This window comes from Plectropomus leopardus, chromosome 15 (genome assembly GCF_026936395.1).
Source record: "Plectropomus leopardus strain MGB_pleo_1.0 chromosome 15, ASM2693639v1, whole genome shotgun sequence".
Taxonomy (NCBI): domain Eukaryota; kingdom Metazoa; phylum Chordata; class Actinopteri; order Perciformes; family Serranidae; genus Plectropomus; species Plectropomus leopardus.
This window is the reverse complement of record NC_142190.1, coordinates 16,670,163-16,686,852: the sequence shown is the minus strand read 5'-3', so window position 1 is coordinate 16,686,852 and position 16,690 is coordinate 16,670,163. Positions and strand designations below refer to the sequence as shown.

General features: G+C 37.7%; 1 protein-coding gene and 1 long non-coding RNA gene across 4 annotated transcripts in view; both read right to left on the bottom strand.

Moving 5' to 3' along the window:
- Window positions 1-3,915, bottom strand: part of LOC148187259 (uncharacterized) — a 31,867-nt gene extending 27,952 nt beyond the window's left edge. The window contains exons 1-2 of the long non-coding RNA XR_015779011.1: window positions 3,787-3,915; window positions 2,555-2,626 (exon numbers count right to left, since the gene is read on the bottom strand). This is a non-coding gene — a long non-coding RNA (uncharacterized LOC148187259). The remainder of the gene's footprint in view (window positions 1-2,554; window positions 2,627-3,786) is intronic.
- Window positions 3,916-7,342: 3,427 nt separating this feature from the next.
- On the bottom strand, window positions 7,343-16,108 carry ndfip1l (Nedd4 family interacting protein 1, like). 3 transcript variants are annotated; one of them, XM_088088537.1, is made up of 8 exons: window positions 15,912-16,108; window positions 13,416-13,503; window positions 12,298-12,428; window positions 11,507-11,569; window positions 10,842-10,929; window positions 10,503-10,627; window positions 10,130-10,196; window positions 7,343-8,747 (listed from the first exon to the last, which is right to left on the bottom strand). In XM_088088537.1, exons 1-8 carry the CDS (start codon window positions 15,939-15,941, stop codon window positions 8,644-8,646), a joined length of 696 nt encoding a protein of 231 aa, XP_087944663.1. In that variant the 5' UTR covers window positions 15,942-16,108; the 3' UTR covers window positions 7,343-8,643. The 3 variants fall into 3 exon arrangements, with proteins under 3 accessions (XP_087944663.1, XP_087944664.1, XP_042355307.1); XM_088088538.1 differs by having other exon boundaries at window positions 11,507-11,566; window positions 15,912-16,107; XM_042499373.2 differs by lacking the exon at window positions 11,507-11,569 and having other exon boundaries at window positions 15,912-16,105.
- Window positions 16,109-16,690: the final 582 nt, after the last annotated feature.

The window sequence follows — 16,690 nt, the reverse complement described above, 5'->3', positions numbered from 1 at the left end:
TTCCTGCCATGGTTGTATTAAGAGACCTGGATCACAGCTTTGGAGGTTATTTAAAAGTTCTTTAGCGAGCAAGGGCAGGCTGAGCTGGATACTTCCTGTTTAGCTCTCCATTAACTTAAATGGGGATACAATAATTTCATCTTGCAGCTCTTTTCAAATGTTATCTGGATCCGACTGATTCATCCGCATGATGAAACAAGTCATTTTGCAGAGTTTGTAACACTCAACAAAATGTATCCACTGATTTGCAGACATCTCTTTCCCAATGTAAGTTTACAGGAACTGTTAGTGCTCTTTACACCACCACCGAACAATCAGCTGGACAGCATGAAACCAGTCACAGGTGTACTGCATCTCCCACGTGTAATACAAAGAAATGGAGTATGCATGCTTAGCCACAACATTACTACTTGTCAAACACTTTCACTTTCTGATTGTACAGACTTCCAGTAACTTCACGAGGAAATTTAAATTTGTCATTAATCATACTTTAAACAAACAGAGACATTAACATTGCAACCATAGTCTAAGCTTGTGTGACTCCGAGTGAGCAAGAAAATGCACAAAATTCCTCTGAAACCAAGCACTCCTGCTCTGAGCGTGTCTAATCCCTTTTGATTACATCACTGCACATATGTAATAATGGATGACATCACTAAATGGTCACAGCAGTCAGAGACAAACGCCTCAACAACTTAAGTGTGATTTTATGAATGAATGGGTGACATTCAGGTTTGCCCTGCTGGTTGGCTGAAGAGAGGAGCAGAGAAAATCTTAACGTACAGTATGATTCACCACAACAAAGTGTTAGGGAGGGGGTGGTGATGTCATCAGTGGTGGTGGGGGAGTCATCTGTGAGTCAGAGAGGAAAAAGAAGAGGAGGAGATGGAGGAGGAGGAGGAGGAGGAAGAGGATAAGGAAGAGAGGTGGGTAAAAAAAAAAAAAAGGAGCACATGGGGAGGTGGGGTACCTGCTGTGTGTGACCCATGGTAACAGGCAATGCTGGCCTGTGGATGACTCACCACTGCTTTACCAACCTCACACAAACACACACACACACACACACACACACACAAAAAAAAACAGGGATGTTCACACCATTGCCACATACATGTAAAATCCCATCATATCCCATTTCTTTGTATTAGAAGAATGTAGACTTCCACACAACATAAACACATGTCGCCTACAGCTTCACACAAGCATATGCACACAGATGCACACACTTTTATGCACGCATATACGCCACATGAAGTGCAAGGGAGAGGAGGGGAGGGTCAGGATGACTCACACATCAATGATAATACCCCTCCCCCTGCCCCAATCACACACACACACTAACACATAGAAGAAGTACATATCATTTGGATGCAACCCACATCCTCCCCACATCCTGGGGAACCTCCCATCTGAAACTCAGACTGACAGCAGGAGGCTCCGACTGACTGCAGTTTGTCTAAGGTGATGGGAACTCTCTGGCAGGATCGTCTTACGTTGAAATAAGTAAGGATAAAATGTTTGCGGTTGTATGTCTACACCGACCTTAAGGTTTCTAGTCTCGTAAGCGCTAATCTGTTAGTATCAGTCTCTGTGAGATAAAATCACTTTTGATTGAATTTCTGTACAAATTGAGCTTGGCTAAGATAATCGTCACTATTTGTGTTTTTTTCTTCCAGTACATCCCAAACCACATTTCCCAGAACCTCCCTCCTTTTAACAGAATGGATCTTTTTAAAGTCAAATGTTTTATCTATCTTTGTCTCACCAAGGACGATAAACATGTTAGAAGTGATTTTTCCACCAGCCTTTCACTCGTTCCACTATCTGCCTTTCTGAGAAAACTCTGTCAGCTTTAGCTCTTATTAGCTCTAAACACTGGTGCTGTATACTAGGGGTGGGCGATATAGCCCTAAAATAATAGCACAACATTTAAGGGGTATTTTTGAAATAATGACATTCTTGGTGATATAAAAAAAATACTGAAAAATATAAACATTTTATTATCAAGAACATAAAATTGCAACAAAATAAGTGTCACAGTTTTTAACAGTTTGCCTTCAAATATTCAGTAAAATCTAAAAAAAAATTAAAAAATCTCTCATTTCTTCAGTTTGAAAAGAACAAAAGTAACTGGTAGCAAATTCGCTTGCAGCCATGCCTTTTGTCGTCATGTGTGTATGACATCATTATGTGAACAATTTGGACTATTGACATTATCGTGGACAACATGATACGGCACACCTCTATTGTATACTATTGTGTATTGTTTATTGCTGTATTGTTTCTCCTGCACTTATATGAACTGCAACTGTCAGTGATTTGGATCTATTTGTTTTGTTTTGTTTTTGTGCACACACTGCAAATCAATTTCTATTTGTGACAATAAAATCAATAAATCACAATAAATGACAATAAATCCTCACAAGTGACTACATGTAATCTTGGGTCACATAATGTGAATGTTCTCATTATGCATTGATTTTGCATTTCAAATTGGTGTCTCTAATTTTAGCTACAACATGTGTCACATACGTGAAAGGGCTTTTTTTCTTACCTTTATATAGCAGTTGTAGTTTCACCCCTCTCAGGTGGTCTATGTTGCCAATATTGAGCCCACCACTGGTAACTGATGAGGGAGATGTAAAAATAGAGAGAGAAAAGCATTAATGATTATACAACACGATTCTTATTCATATTTTTGACTAAAGTTAAATGAGTAGATGGATGAGTAGATGGATGGGCTATGTTTGCTTGAATGCAGGGAATAAAGAAGGACATCTTTATTCCCTGCATTCAAGCAAACATAGCCCATCCCCAGAAATCATTAATGGTATCAAAAACACCTGTGCTTTTCCTTATTTGATAAGTCTGCTTTAAAAAAGAGGGTATTCTCACATAGCATCTGAGTTAGTAATTATATTAGGCCTACATCCAGGTCTCACAAGCAGTTTACTGAGGCTATTCAGTTGCTTATTAACCCTCCCAAGCCTGGGCAAACTGGCTTGATCTCTTTCCAAAACATGGGAAGAAGGCAATAAGCAGCAAGAAATTAGTACAAAAGTATCTGAAAATTAGCAACAACAAAAAAAATAAAGTTAAAAGAAGAAAAAGGAAAAAAAAGAAAATTACCTGGAAAAAAAACACTTAAAATTGTAATAATTTCGCAAAATATTTTTTAATATATAATTATGGTAATTTCTCTGTGCATTTTATAAGAAATAATTTCTTAAAATAGTTTATTTTGTTGCAATTGGTGTTACATTTTGTGACAAGTAGCTCATTGCCTTTTTTTAACCATGTTTTGAAGGACATCAAACCTAATTGCTCAAGAGACATCTGAATGCAGCACAAGAAAAATGATTAAGATCCAGGTTTCAAATGGTTAAATTCTGCAGTGGAGTTGGGTAAATCATTGAGAACCATAAGAAGCAAGTGAGACAAAAAAGGTAAAAACATCCCATCCATGGCTCCCCATTATCATGCCTAATGTTACAATGAACTAATGTTAGTTACACAGACGACGTCATCCAAGTGGTAGCCAAAAACAACATGTTAGCTCGGAAGTGGGTCAACAGCTGATCGATCCATGGTCAACAGCTGATCGATCCATGGTCAACAGCAGTAAAACTGTTAGCTAAAGCTCCCTTAGCTGATGCTAACGCTAAATTAGTGCCGATTAAAACACATTTGAAGCCAGAGGAAAGACATGACAGTGATGCTACATAACTTGCTGACATACAATATACTTGCCTTATGTTTAAAGTGCATCGAGAGCTTAAAACTCACCTGAAATAAAAACGCGAATGCTTTTAGTCTTGTTTGGAAAACGGGTTACTGGCGTACATTAGCAAGGCCTCCAGAAAAACCACTCATACCTGCAGCCATTTTTACCCAGCGGTCACTCGCGGTATTGCAGCGGAAAAAAAGAAAAAAATCCCCTGCGGCCCAAAAAACATTTTCCCCATAGACCACCATTGTAAAAGACACGTCGGTAAAACTGTTGACAGGACACCTCGAATTGCAAATAAGGTCAATTATGTAACTTTCCATTATAATTTTTTAATCCATGGAGCTCCTCGAGCTCAGAAAGAAACATTTAAAAATCTGTGACGTCATCACAATGTAACGTCAATGAGCCTAGTGGGAACCCTACTGCGTGTTCAGTGGGCCGCATACAGTGGTGTAACGTAACGAAGTAATGATACTTTGTTACAGTGATAATACTTTGTTACAGTAGCCTACTTAAGTATTTTGGGGAGCATCTGTATTTTACTTGAGTTATTATATTTTTCTGTCAACTTTTACTTGTACTCCACTGTATTTCCAAAATAAAATGATGCTTTGACTCCAGTACATTTCCCCCATGCATTTAAGAACTTAGAAAATGATTCTGGCCAAACTTCTATTTTCCACCTGTTTCACAGATGAAAACAAAAATAAAGGGAAAGGGAAAAAATATTTCAGCAAAACAAGTTTTTTTTTAACACACAGAGGAGACAACAATGTAGATCAGACTCAGAAAATAAATAACCAGATTTTTTCTTACTTGCCTCTCAGGGCTCCCTTAAACATCACAAATATAATGCACAATTTATTTTCTGCAGTTTAAGAAAAGAGTTTTACATTAGTATCTATCTGGTGACATAGTCATGAAAACACAACTAAACAAACTTTAGTAGCGTTTACAGCTAAGTATCCTTATTGTTTTGGACACAACTTTTTGTCCTAAACATATCGTATCACTTTATCAACAGATGTAAATTAAACTAATACTTGCACAAAAAGTCTGCTTAACAGAAGCCAGACAAGTAAAGCATAGGAAAGATGGCCCACTCCCAGGCTCTCTGTAAATCAAAAAGTCTCCTCTTATCTTTTGATAGCTAAAACATGCAAGCAGCGCAGGCACTTGGCTAGCACACATAATTCCCATCAATTACTCCAAGAAATACTTCCGTCTCTGTAAATCGAGGGCAGCTGACAAGACACAGACAGCTCTTGGCACAATGGAGTTATTTTATGAATGACATCTGGATAACGAGAACACCTGGACTGGGTGACCCTGCTGGAGCAGAGGAGGAATGACGTTACGGAGGGAGTCAAGTGGACTGGGGCTGGATCTGCGTAAGATGTGGATGATAAGGAATTTTGTTGTTTGTGTGTTTTGCCAGGATTTACAGCTGAAACACTGTCAGCAATTAAAACCGTCCGCACCTGGGAAAATGAAGTTTGTTTATCCAAGGTCATCTGGTGACGAGGTGGTTCACTTGAGCGGTGTTGATGGTCTGTAATATGACCTTTGCCCTATTTGTATTTTCCTTTCTCTTAGTTTTTCAAGCTAGATCTAATAAATGAGCAAAAAAAATCTTCTTAAATACTCAAGTTATTCGTTTTCTAAAACTGAGACAATTCATTTTCAGAGTTGAGTAAACATCTATAATTTCTGACCAACAGCTGTTTCTGTTTTCCCAAAGTGCACTGTGCAAAAGAATAAATGACTTCTAAGAATCTGATTTAAAGAACGTAGGCTGCCAGTGGTGCAGCAAGAAAACAACAGCAAATCTATAGTTTATAGGGAAGTTAATTAAATATGTCAAAAGCTGCCTTTTACTTTGTGGTAAAATTTGTCAAATTCAGAGTTTCTTGTCAAATCTCACTTACAGTACTACTCTTAAAAAAGTTTGGATCACACAGAATGAGCTTACAGTGGTGGATGAAGTACCTGAAAGCTTTACTTGAATAAAAGTACAAATATCTTATGAACAAATGACTTTGGTAGATGTTAAAGTACCCCATTAAAGTATTACTTGAGTAAAAATCTTAAAGTATCTTGTATTTAGGTATCCCATGATCTAACTTAAAAGCTACCACTCATTTGCCAATTCTTCTAATTATAGTAATGAAGTTACTAAAATGCGTAGGTCACAGAAATATATACATTATGGAGTAAAACTGGAGTTAAATACTTTACTCCAATACATATATCGACATGTAGTGGAGTAATATTGTATATTTCATTTAGGAAATGTAGCAGAATAAAACTGAAAGTTGCCTTAAATATAAAAACTCAAGTAAAGTACTGATACTCCCCAAATATACTTAAGCACTGGATCAAGTATTATTACTTTGTAACATTACATCATATTTTCAGTATTCAAGTGGACGTATGCAAGCATGAAAATCTGGTTTGCTTGACTTCTGTGCTCATGCTCTTGGGAATGCTTTAATCACATGCTGTAAAATAATCATTTTCAGTGAATTGTCAAATCTCACTTACAGTACTTCTCTTAAAAAAGTTTGGATCACACAGAAGTGCCCCCCCCCCGGCGCCCCGTAAAAAGATGACCTGAATGGAGCTAAATGTCATGTCAACTGAGCATCACTAGAGGCCAATATCCAGACATGATGATGTGACACTGCATGACAGTAAAAGTTTCCAGTGAAACCAAAGATATGTTTCAGTTGGTGTGACATGTCTTCCAGGTGGGATGACCTTCACTTCCTGTTCCAGCTGCAACGAAAAACACTGCTGACATGTATAATTAGCCGCCACCAGTAAATCATCGTGATTCTTGCACACGCTCACACATACACATCTCCTGTGTGTTAAATTTAGCATGGCTAAAAGTACGTCTCATGTCAGTAACTGAATATCGTGGTCAGCTCAGCTTCCGGATCTCCAACTTTTTAAAGCTCCCACATGCTGGCCACACTATAAAATGTCTAACATGAAAGACTGTGTTTTTATTTAGGTCCAGTAAGGTCACCTGGGTGAAGTTAAGTTCACGTTTAACTTAATCAAGTCTATAACAAACCAACTAATTAAGGTTTTTTTGTAGTACCTCAGCTGAAAATCTCAAATGATCCTGGAGGGCAGAAAATAAAGCGTCTTTGATAGTCTGTTTCTTACTTTAAAATGTTGCTAAAGGGAAGAGACACCCAAGCTTCCTCCAGTGTTCCCATACATTCTCATAGATGAAAATTTCTTCTTTTTTTGCTCTTACATCATAGTAAACAAAATGTTGTCACACAGCCACATATATTACCTGACAACTTCAGAAAATAAATGTACTTTTATGTTACATTATGTGGATGGTTATCCACAGAAAATTACTTTAACATTTTCATTAGACACATCAACATTCCATGATTTCTCCAAAACTTTAAATGTTTTAGTAATTCCATGACTTTTCCAGGCCTGGAAAATGTGACTGTGAAATGCAGTGATATTTCCAAGATTTCCATGAGTGTGGGTACCCTGTTTCTCTTAAGCAGCCCAGAATGCAACAGCATGGAACGACTAGACTGAAATGTTTGCATGTAAATGTTTAATAAAATCCAGCAGTGACAGGAAAAGCTCCTCATTTTATTTAATTTTAACAAACTTAATTTCAATTTTGGTGAGCCGGCTGAGAGGCAGTAGTATCCTGCAACCTAAACATCTAACTAAAAAGGCTGTTATGTCATGTGATTTTTGTTTTTTCTGAAAGCTTATGACCATCTGATAAAAAGCTCAACACAAAAAGTGACCTTTTCCAGTTTAATTCCAAACATTTTCCAAACCATACTTAAAATTCATCTGAAAAATAATCATTCCACTTCCACTACAATGAGGGTAAACATAAAAAGAATGACTCTTAATTAATAATTGTTATGTCAAAGACAGAGAAAAAATCTCTGCTCTGTAATAATATATTCCTTGTTCTGCATAGGGCAGTTTCCAAATCACATCTGGCAAAATGATTTGTTTTCCCTCATTGGAAACCAATAATTGGGTGCCAGTGACTAAGATAGGGTGTGGGAATCATTTAACAGGAAACCTTCTATTTGCACATCTGTATCCAGTGACAGACTATCAGCATATTCCATCCACATCACCGTGTCCTTAAGCAGGACAGTGATCAAGAAGCTCCGCTGACATACATGTATTATATATAAGGAAACAACACTCCTGATTACAGTTTGTGTAAGCATGAACACTTTCTAAATACATGAGGAAAAATGCTCTAGGGGAAACCCGGCCCCTGCTCTTTTATATATATATTTATGGTCCTCAACATTTTAAGCCCCTGAACCAAAGATCTGATTTTCCCTTTCAGTCTTGTTTTACCTGAATTATACACAATTTCACAAGAGACAAAAAGCATTGGTCAAAAGGGTTAAAAGCACATTAAATTAGTACTTGAAATATATTATTTTACACTGCATAAATCAACCCATAACCCCAAAATTACCCACTGACCCCTGGTCTGAAAACCACCTTTGTACACAAATCATCTGACAGAAGACTGGTGAAAAAAATAACACAAACAAGACCGCCCCCTGGTGGCTACACAGGAGAACAGTGCATGCTGCTGCTACCCACCGACAGACAGTAAAACAGTAAATAAGGCATTCATTTAAACGTCACACACTTCATAATTGCAATTAGCACTTAACAGTTCACCACTAACAACTGAAGGGTTTAACAGGTTTCTCAGCATTCACTATTTTACACCAAGAGGGGACAATAATAGACGTATTGTCCGAATCATGTCAAGCAGAGGAAAGAAATGTTCTTTTCTCCTGTTTTGATTGGATAAAGCCAGACAGTATGTTTTAATGAAAATGCAGGGGAATGATGATGGAAACTGATGGATTGTGAGCTCAGTAGATGAAGAGGACTCGGGTGCGGGGCAGGGTGGAGAAGGTGTCAGCCATCTTGCGGATTCTGGCGTAGTTGATGAATCCTCTGAGGAAGAGCAAAAAGCCTGAAGAGCAAAACAAAAAGGAGACAGTGAGACGCAACTAGAAATACTATATGAAACAACATTATAACTCCATGTTAGGACTTGGTAGCAGTTATAAATGTGACTTAGTCCTCTGACAGGGTTTTAAGGTTGACCCTAAAAAAAATATGGCAAAAACCAACAGATAAAACTGCACTTACTAGTAAGGTAGCATAAGATAAAAGTACCAACACAAACGTTAACTTAAAATAATTCAAACTGATAATATAAACCTAAAGTGCAGTTACCTGTATTAAAGGGATAGTTCTGATCTTTTGTGAAGGACTTATGCATTTATAATAAGTGTATTACACAGAGTAGATGTCTGTCATCAAGCCCCCAGCTCAAAGAAGTGGCAGGAGTGCCGACACAGATGCTAAGAAATATACTGCTGTGGATACGGACATATTTTAGCCACCTAAAAAAGCCCAACCCCCCAAAAAAGAAAAGAAAAATCAATAACATTTTAAGTGTATGCTATATTGAGAGTATTTTCTCTACTTCACCTCTCCGTCAGACAGCCTGTTCCCACAAAGAAGCTGTTAACAGCTTCAGTTCTCCATCTATCTCTTGTCAAAGCCACCAGATTCCACTGAGAAAAACAGCAACAAACTTAACGGATGAAGGCGGTTGCAGACCAACAGCTCCTGTGTTCAGTGGTGTTAAATCACAGTTTTTCTCAATGTAGTCCGGCTTTGAAGAGAGTGGCATAACAGCTTCATTTTCCCACTGGAACTCACTGTCTGACAGGAAGGTAAAGCAGTGGAAATATCCTCCATAGAGCGGACACTTAAACTGGTATTTTGTTTTTTTAGGTAAAACTCTTTTTAGGTGGCTAAAATACATTTCGTTGCTGACACCCCTCCACAGCAGCTTAGCTTCTGCGTCAGACTCCAGCCTGCTTCTCCAAATTGTGGAGACCTACTGTATGTAATACAATGGTTATGGATAAATACCTCATTAACTGCACTTTAATAGATCCTAACTATCACTTTCATTGATTTTTAAGGCCACTTGGGAGAAAGCTGTTAACCAGCTGTTAACACAGTAACATATTATCACTCTATAAATTTCATAAGGCACAGGGGTCGTGCAGGTCCTTAAATGTCTTGAAAGGCATAGATTTCATTAATATAAAAATGAGACCTTAATTGGTATTAGGTAATATCTGGCTATCTGCTTTTTCTTGTAATAAAGGGATAATTAAAGTTAACTATCTTGTTATAACAAATCTGTAACATATTTACAGTAAGTGACACCTCAGCAATTATGTAACACAGATCAGAGAGAGTAGAAATGTGTCAAAAGCAGCATAAAAGCCTTTTCCTATTTGAATCATTTAAACTCAGAGGTTGGCTACTTACCCAACACCAGGAACACCCACCACAGCCAGTACTGTCCATCAAAGTAACCAGGGAAGTATGTGGAGAACTAGAAACCCAACAGAACAACAGAAATGACCAGTTAGAATAAATCTGACCTGCAACAGTTTCACTCAAATGAGTCCCGTATTTTAAAAACTGAATGAAGACAGCAGCAAGCTTTTCCAGAGATCTTTGAGGTGCAGCGCCAACATACCAACCACTACAGACACAGCATAAAAACACCAGAGTGATTTTCTGGAATTAAGTTATCAAAAAAATATACCACAGTGGTGTTTGGGTCTTTTGAAATGTTTGTGACTGTATAAAACTTTATTTTATATATTTGTATGTGTGCGTGGGCTCCATGTCGTACCCTGACTATGAGGATCCATTTGATTAGGGAAAGGCCGAAGCCTGAGATGGCCCCGTAGCGTCCGGCTGCTGAGGTGGTCAGACAGAAAGACAGGAAGAAACCGATCCAGTTGAACAGGAATGCCACTGAACAAAGAATGGAAGCAAAAGAGAGTGAAAATGTTAGGCATCCGATTAAAAAAACATTGAGGGCAGGAAATCTAATTTCACTCATTTGTATCTTAAAGAAAATATGTCACTTCAGCACAAATCCAGGTAGAGAAGAGCTGAAGTGAAGATGAAAGACAATGGCTAAAGAGAAAAGAGACACATAGTATGAAGAGTAAATTGGGTAACTGACTGAAAAAAGTGAGCATGAAGATGCCATCGTTTCCTATCCTCAGCTGATCAGCATCTTCAAAGTCGTCTCTGGTCACAAAGTCTTCATCCTGCCATAGGATAAGCGACAGAAGAGCAAAAAATAAAAACAGAAATAAGTAATTATTTAAGCACTCAAATCATTTACCAATAGCCAGGTAGCAGCAGAGCTTTCCAGGGCTTTTTTACTTATTTGACAGTATGTCCAATAGTCTACAAAACAATCAATTTGATGAAGCTTGTTTTATTTCAACCAATTCACAAATACATACTTAAATTTCTACTTTACAGCGTGGTTACTAAGATCAAAGTGAATTGTGATGAAGCACGGGCAAGCACCTGCTGGTGGTAACCAAGCTTTGCTCATAACAGAGACTAAAAAAACAACACAAACAACCAACAGACCAATGGAACCATCACAACACAGCACGCCCATTTAATTACTATTATTTATCTCAAAGGTCTGAAGTCAGTTAATATGGGAGAACCAGGAGATGTTGCATAACTATCAGCTAAGCATGAGCTAGCACTCTAAACACACAAACAACAAGAAGGGTGGGATAGCGGGATACATAAACAGTGTAGGCACATCTACGTTCTCACAACCAAAACACTTCCTCTCTCATCATACACACTCCTCCCAGTTACCTCCAGTGAACTGCGAATTACATCGTCAAAAGTCTCCAGGCGTTCCCTGTGCTGAGGCTGCTGCTGAGCGCACGGCAGTGTGTGACAGAGAAACACAACACCAGCAAATCAAACAGGGTGGCCCCACATGCAGTATTGTGCAGTGACCACCAGAGATCACAGATGAGCTGTCATTTTTCACTTGATAGAAATTTCGGCCAGAAACAGTAGTTTCAAGTATGAGTGAATTTCTGATTTAAAAGACAGAGAAACTCAGAGACGGCTTCCTTGACAATCCTGTGCATAGGAGGTTATTTACTGTGGTGTCCATCGCAAATAGTCCCTCGGGAATTAAATGCAAGTTAATAAGCTTCCTGCTGAGGGTGAGGTGTGCTTTGCCCTTTGCCCAGTATTTACTCAAATTTTGGGAGAATGAACTCATGCGCAAAGTGCACAGAGGGTAGTTCAGGGGGGCTGAGAGATTAAAGCATTTACAGCAGAAAATGCTATCACAGCACAGATTGTGATTATTATATGGAAACAATATTACAGAATGTCCTTTGATAAATATTTTAAATGAGTGTTTTTCGTAGTTTTCGTGAATCTGAATGTTGGCAGCGGGTCATATAGGAAAGACAGAGACACACAGATAGTCAAAATAAAAAAAAACCTTTCCACTGCAGAGTGCTTAACACTTCCTGCCCTGCAGACAACACAGGAAGTGTTTGAACACAGGCTTGTGAGTGTGTGTGCGTGTGTGTGCAAAGTGAATGTGACCACAGGCAAAATGCAACAAATTGTGAGATACTCACTCTTCCAGTTACCAGGGGAACAGCAGTCTCAGCCTTGGTTCTTTCTGCTTCATCATAGGAAGGTAGCGTGGTCGCTACATTGTATGATGGAGGCTTAGGGAAAGCCCCGTCTTCCTTGTAGTCAAGGTAGGCTGAAGAGGAAAAAGCATAGTTTCAAACACAACCCCAGAAATGTTACTAATATAAAAGTGTATTCCATATTGGCAGACAGCTGGCTGGTAACGACATTGCATATTTACCGTCACTGCCAAGACTAAAGCCACAATTTAATATGTGTTGTTGCTATTACGCTTAGTCACTGAAAGAAGCTCTGAAAATGGAAACAGGCTCGAAACTTGAACATGATGTATGAGCTAGAGTTTCCTACTTATCTCCAATGACAGCAAACTGACTTTTTCAGTTGCAATAAAATATGCTGCTTAAGACAAATCTCTATTGTGGAAGATTTTGCTCATTGAGGAAATGTTTGGCTGCCCTTATAGTGTTAACATAACTCAGAAAGTATGGTTAAAAACACGTCTGACGGTTCTGTAAGATGGTTGAATATGTATGAGTCAAGTATTATAAATAACTAGAAGGCTTGCTGAAAGCAACCGGATTTCACATCAATTTTAAGAGGCGTATTCTCCCCATTTATTCTTATATTATCAGTGCTTAAAAGCCTGTCAGCTTGTGAAAAACAAAATGTGGCAAATTTAGAAGGCTAAGGCTGTTATTTAAATGTTCAATACATTTATATAATCAACATTTAGGTAAGTACAACTATCAGATCAGACTCAGTATCAGCAAATACCCAAAATAAAAGGTGACACAAGACTGGGAACAAAAAAAGTTGATCAGAACATAAATGTTGCATTTACCTATCCTTTTTGTGTGTGTTGTTGGGTTGTTTTTCCTGTTTGGAGCTGCAAACTTTATACTGCAGTTATAAAGATATCAGTATTTATACCCAATAAGATGCCTTGGCTGTTTTTGTTAAATAGTCCATAGATATTTATTATTCACTGGCTCAAGAAATCTTATATTGTCTATTATGTCTGTGCAGACCAACACAAATATGACTCCCCAAAGTGCCACCATTGAAACCAGGGAAACATCTGGATGAGTCGCAGTTTTACCAGCATTGTCCACTGCGATGCTGCTGTATGGGGGAGGAGCATCAGCTGCTACCTGCGGACTCTCCTCTGGGTCCTCTTCATTGGGCAGCTATGGGGGGGAGATAAACCACATCCTGCTTTATTTAAGGCCACAATGTACTTGTGTCAGCATGAGCTGTTCTCTATTTCAGACAGATGCTTTACGGTAAAGAAGCTTCACATTTCCCGTGTAGTGTTAAATTGTTATCTCAATACCATGGACTACTTAAAAGAACTCACAAACTAGACATTAATAAAATGACCAGAGGTGAATGGACACTGGGCCCACATCTAAAAGTTTTTAAGCACGTCTGAACATTATAAAGGCGGAAGGAGCACCTACCACCACGGGAGAACATGTTTCTTATTTTGCCTTATTCCTCTTTGTCTCATGGAAAGAAGGAAACACATGACCGACCAGTCTCTGTCACTCCTTACCCCTGATTCAGCTTAACAACATTTGAAAAACTAAGCCAAGTGGATCAATTGATACTAGTATCAACTTACAGAAAATACCACTGAAGTGGTGCTGACTAGGCCTGCAACAATTTGCAGTAGGGCTTTTTTTTCACTCCTTAAAGTGTCCTTGTAAGGGAAAATTATAAGAATTGAGCGATATCGTAAATATAATGAAACCGTGACATTTTCTGAAACAGTAACTGTACAGTGAAAACAAATGCAACCCTATTTAGCAGAGGAATAAATTACAGGTTAACAACACCTTAGCTTTCCCTTATGTGTAAGTGACATTTTATTTTACAGGTCCCGCAGTTTCTTAGAATTTCTCAAAAAGGAACCCTATAAATATATATGATTAAATTACAGGGAAAACGGGGGCAGTGGTAACCTGCAACTGGCAACTGGAGCATTTCCAAATAACTAGGTTAATTCAAGTGAATCTCTGCCAGTAAGATTATGAATATACACATTATGAAATTCATCTACACATCTGGTTCAACATACATGGAGGAACAATAATATTTTCCATCCAAATAAAAAATTAATGATGAATATCTATTTAGGTTAAAATGGAGCACTTATTTCAAGAGAAATTTCCCTGGAAAATAACAACTGTATGTAAACATTATTATCTAAACTTTTTAAGTTAAAATCATTGACTTATCTCATATTTTTGAGTATCTCATCATTATTCATTCTTATGGTCCAATATGACTTTTTTCTGATCATTTTTACTTTTATCTCGTGATTTTCAGTTAGGATCTTGCTTTTTCTACTTACCTAATCATTTTGAGTTTTTATCTCATGTTGAGTTATCTCAGAATTTTTTTACTTAGTATGTTATATTATTTTACTTATTTCATTATTAATCTTTCAGTTGTCTCATATTTCTAACTTAGTATGTCTCATTTTTTAATTATTACCTCATAATTTTGACATTTTATCTGATAATTTTGACTTCATTAGTCAAAGTCTTTAAGTTATCTTATGATTTTGAACTAGTATCCCACATTTTTTACACATTAAATTAAATAACTTACTCTTTAACTAATTATTTATCTAATTTTCAACATTTTATTTAATAAAGTTAACTTAATTAAGTCAAAATCCTCTAGTTATCACATCATTTTGACTCGGTATGTCTTATTTTATTCCTTATTAAATTAATTAATGTTGACTTCATAAGTGTTTGAGATATCACACAATTTGACTTAGTATCTCATATTTTTACTAATAATCTTATTTTTTTTATTTTTCATTTGATAAGGTAACAACTGCTTATAAACTCAACATACCAAATTCAAGTAACTGTCTTTTTTCAACCTTTCTCGCACTCCTCCTCTTTTATAAATAACTACCAAAGCAAATAGTTCATCTTTAGGCACATTTGTCGTCATCCACAGAAAATAATTGGTTTCCTAATAGAGCACATTAATGAGCACTGCCATCAACCACATGAGAAGACTGACAGTAGGCACAGTCTGCCCTCCCAGCACCTTGCTAAGTAGGTTAGCCGGCGGACTTTGCGGGTAGCGTTAAACTAGATGGCCAGCGCACACACCCACTTACTGTGGATCATGTGCCAACCAAACATTAACGTTAGCATACACAAAGGGGCGTCGATAAGTGTTAAATGTTCCACACCACAGGGCTAACTAGCTAGCATACAGGTCGCTGACAAAGCTTTCAACTAATTAAAGACAAAACGCCCGAACAGGCATTTAAGTTTACGTTCATGTAGCACCATCTTTCGCTTTCACGCTAACAAGGAAACGCTAGCGTCGCGTTATTAAAGCTAACGTGCCAGCTCCCCCCCGATGAAAATAATGAAATTAATCGCAACAAAATTGACCTAATTAATGACAATAAAATATTTGAAGAGGAAACCGTCACTTTGAGTAAGGTGACACCACCGACACACCTGAGAGAGAAGTCAGTCAGCGTCTCAGCGTTAGACGTTAACGCGTGTTGTTAAATCTTTAACGTGTTAGCCGTTGGTAACCGTTAGTGTTCACATACCTGCTGATATCTGCCGCTCGGTTCCGCCATCCCGCTTTGAACGGCTGGGAGTCAACAACAGGGAGAGGGACACGCCGCCGAGGCAAACCACCGAAATAGAAATTATATAACTGTACAAACTGTAAACTCAATCCTCGGCACAATGAAAACCTGTTTCTGCCTCAACTGCTCAGCCCCCACACTGCTGTCAAGCTGAAGGCTTGTTAGCATATAAACTAGCCAAGGTTTCCGGTTGGCGTTTGTAAATAAAGTTCAGATTGAGAACCATAGATCTCATTGTAGCAAATGTATAAAGCTATTTCAATGAAGTGATAGGTTGCACATCAGTACTAGATAATCTGTTTATTCGGTAATTTCTTTTTCACGGGGAAAAGTAACCTTTTTATTTTATATAAACACAATTCCGGTGCGTTTATTTTGAAATCTAACCTGAGTAGTTTCCTTTTCATTTTTGTGAACTTGACGCAACTTGACGCATCTCGCTCTCAAATCGATTGACGTCATTGGCCACAACAAACCCTCTACCGCCCCCATTTGGTGGAAAATAAAACAACCATTAGAGGAAGAGAATAAAGAGAATAAAGTCAATTTACTGTAAAATTACAAAATACTCGGATATGATTTCAGCATGTGCAGGATGATGATACATAAAATAAAACACAGTTTTTAGTAATAAATATCTAGAGCAGCTAATTTTGCTGTTATAGCACAAAAATGAAAATTTTATAAAGGGTCTAATTTTGCATTTCTATTTTAAATTAAAGAAAAATATCAATAAA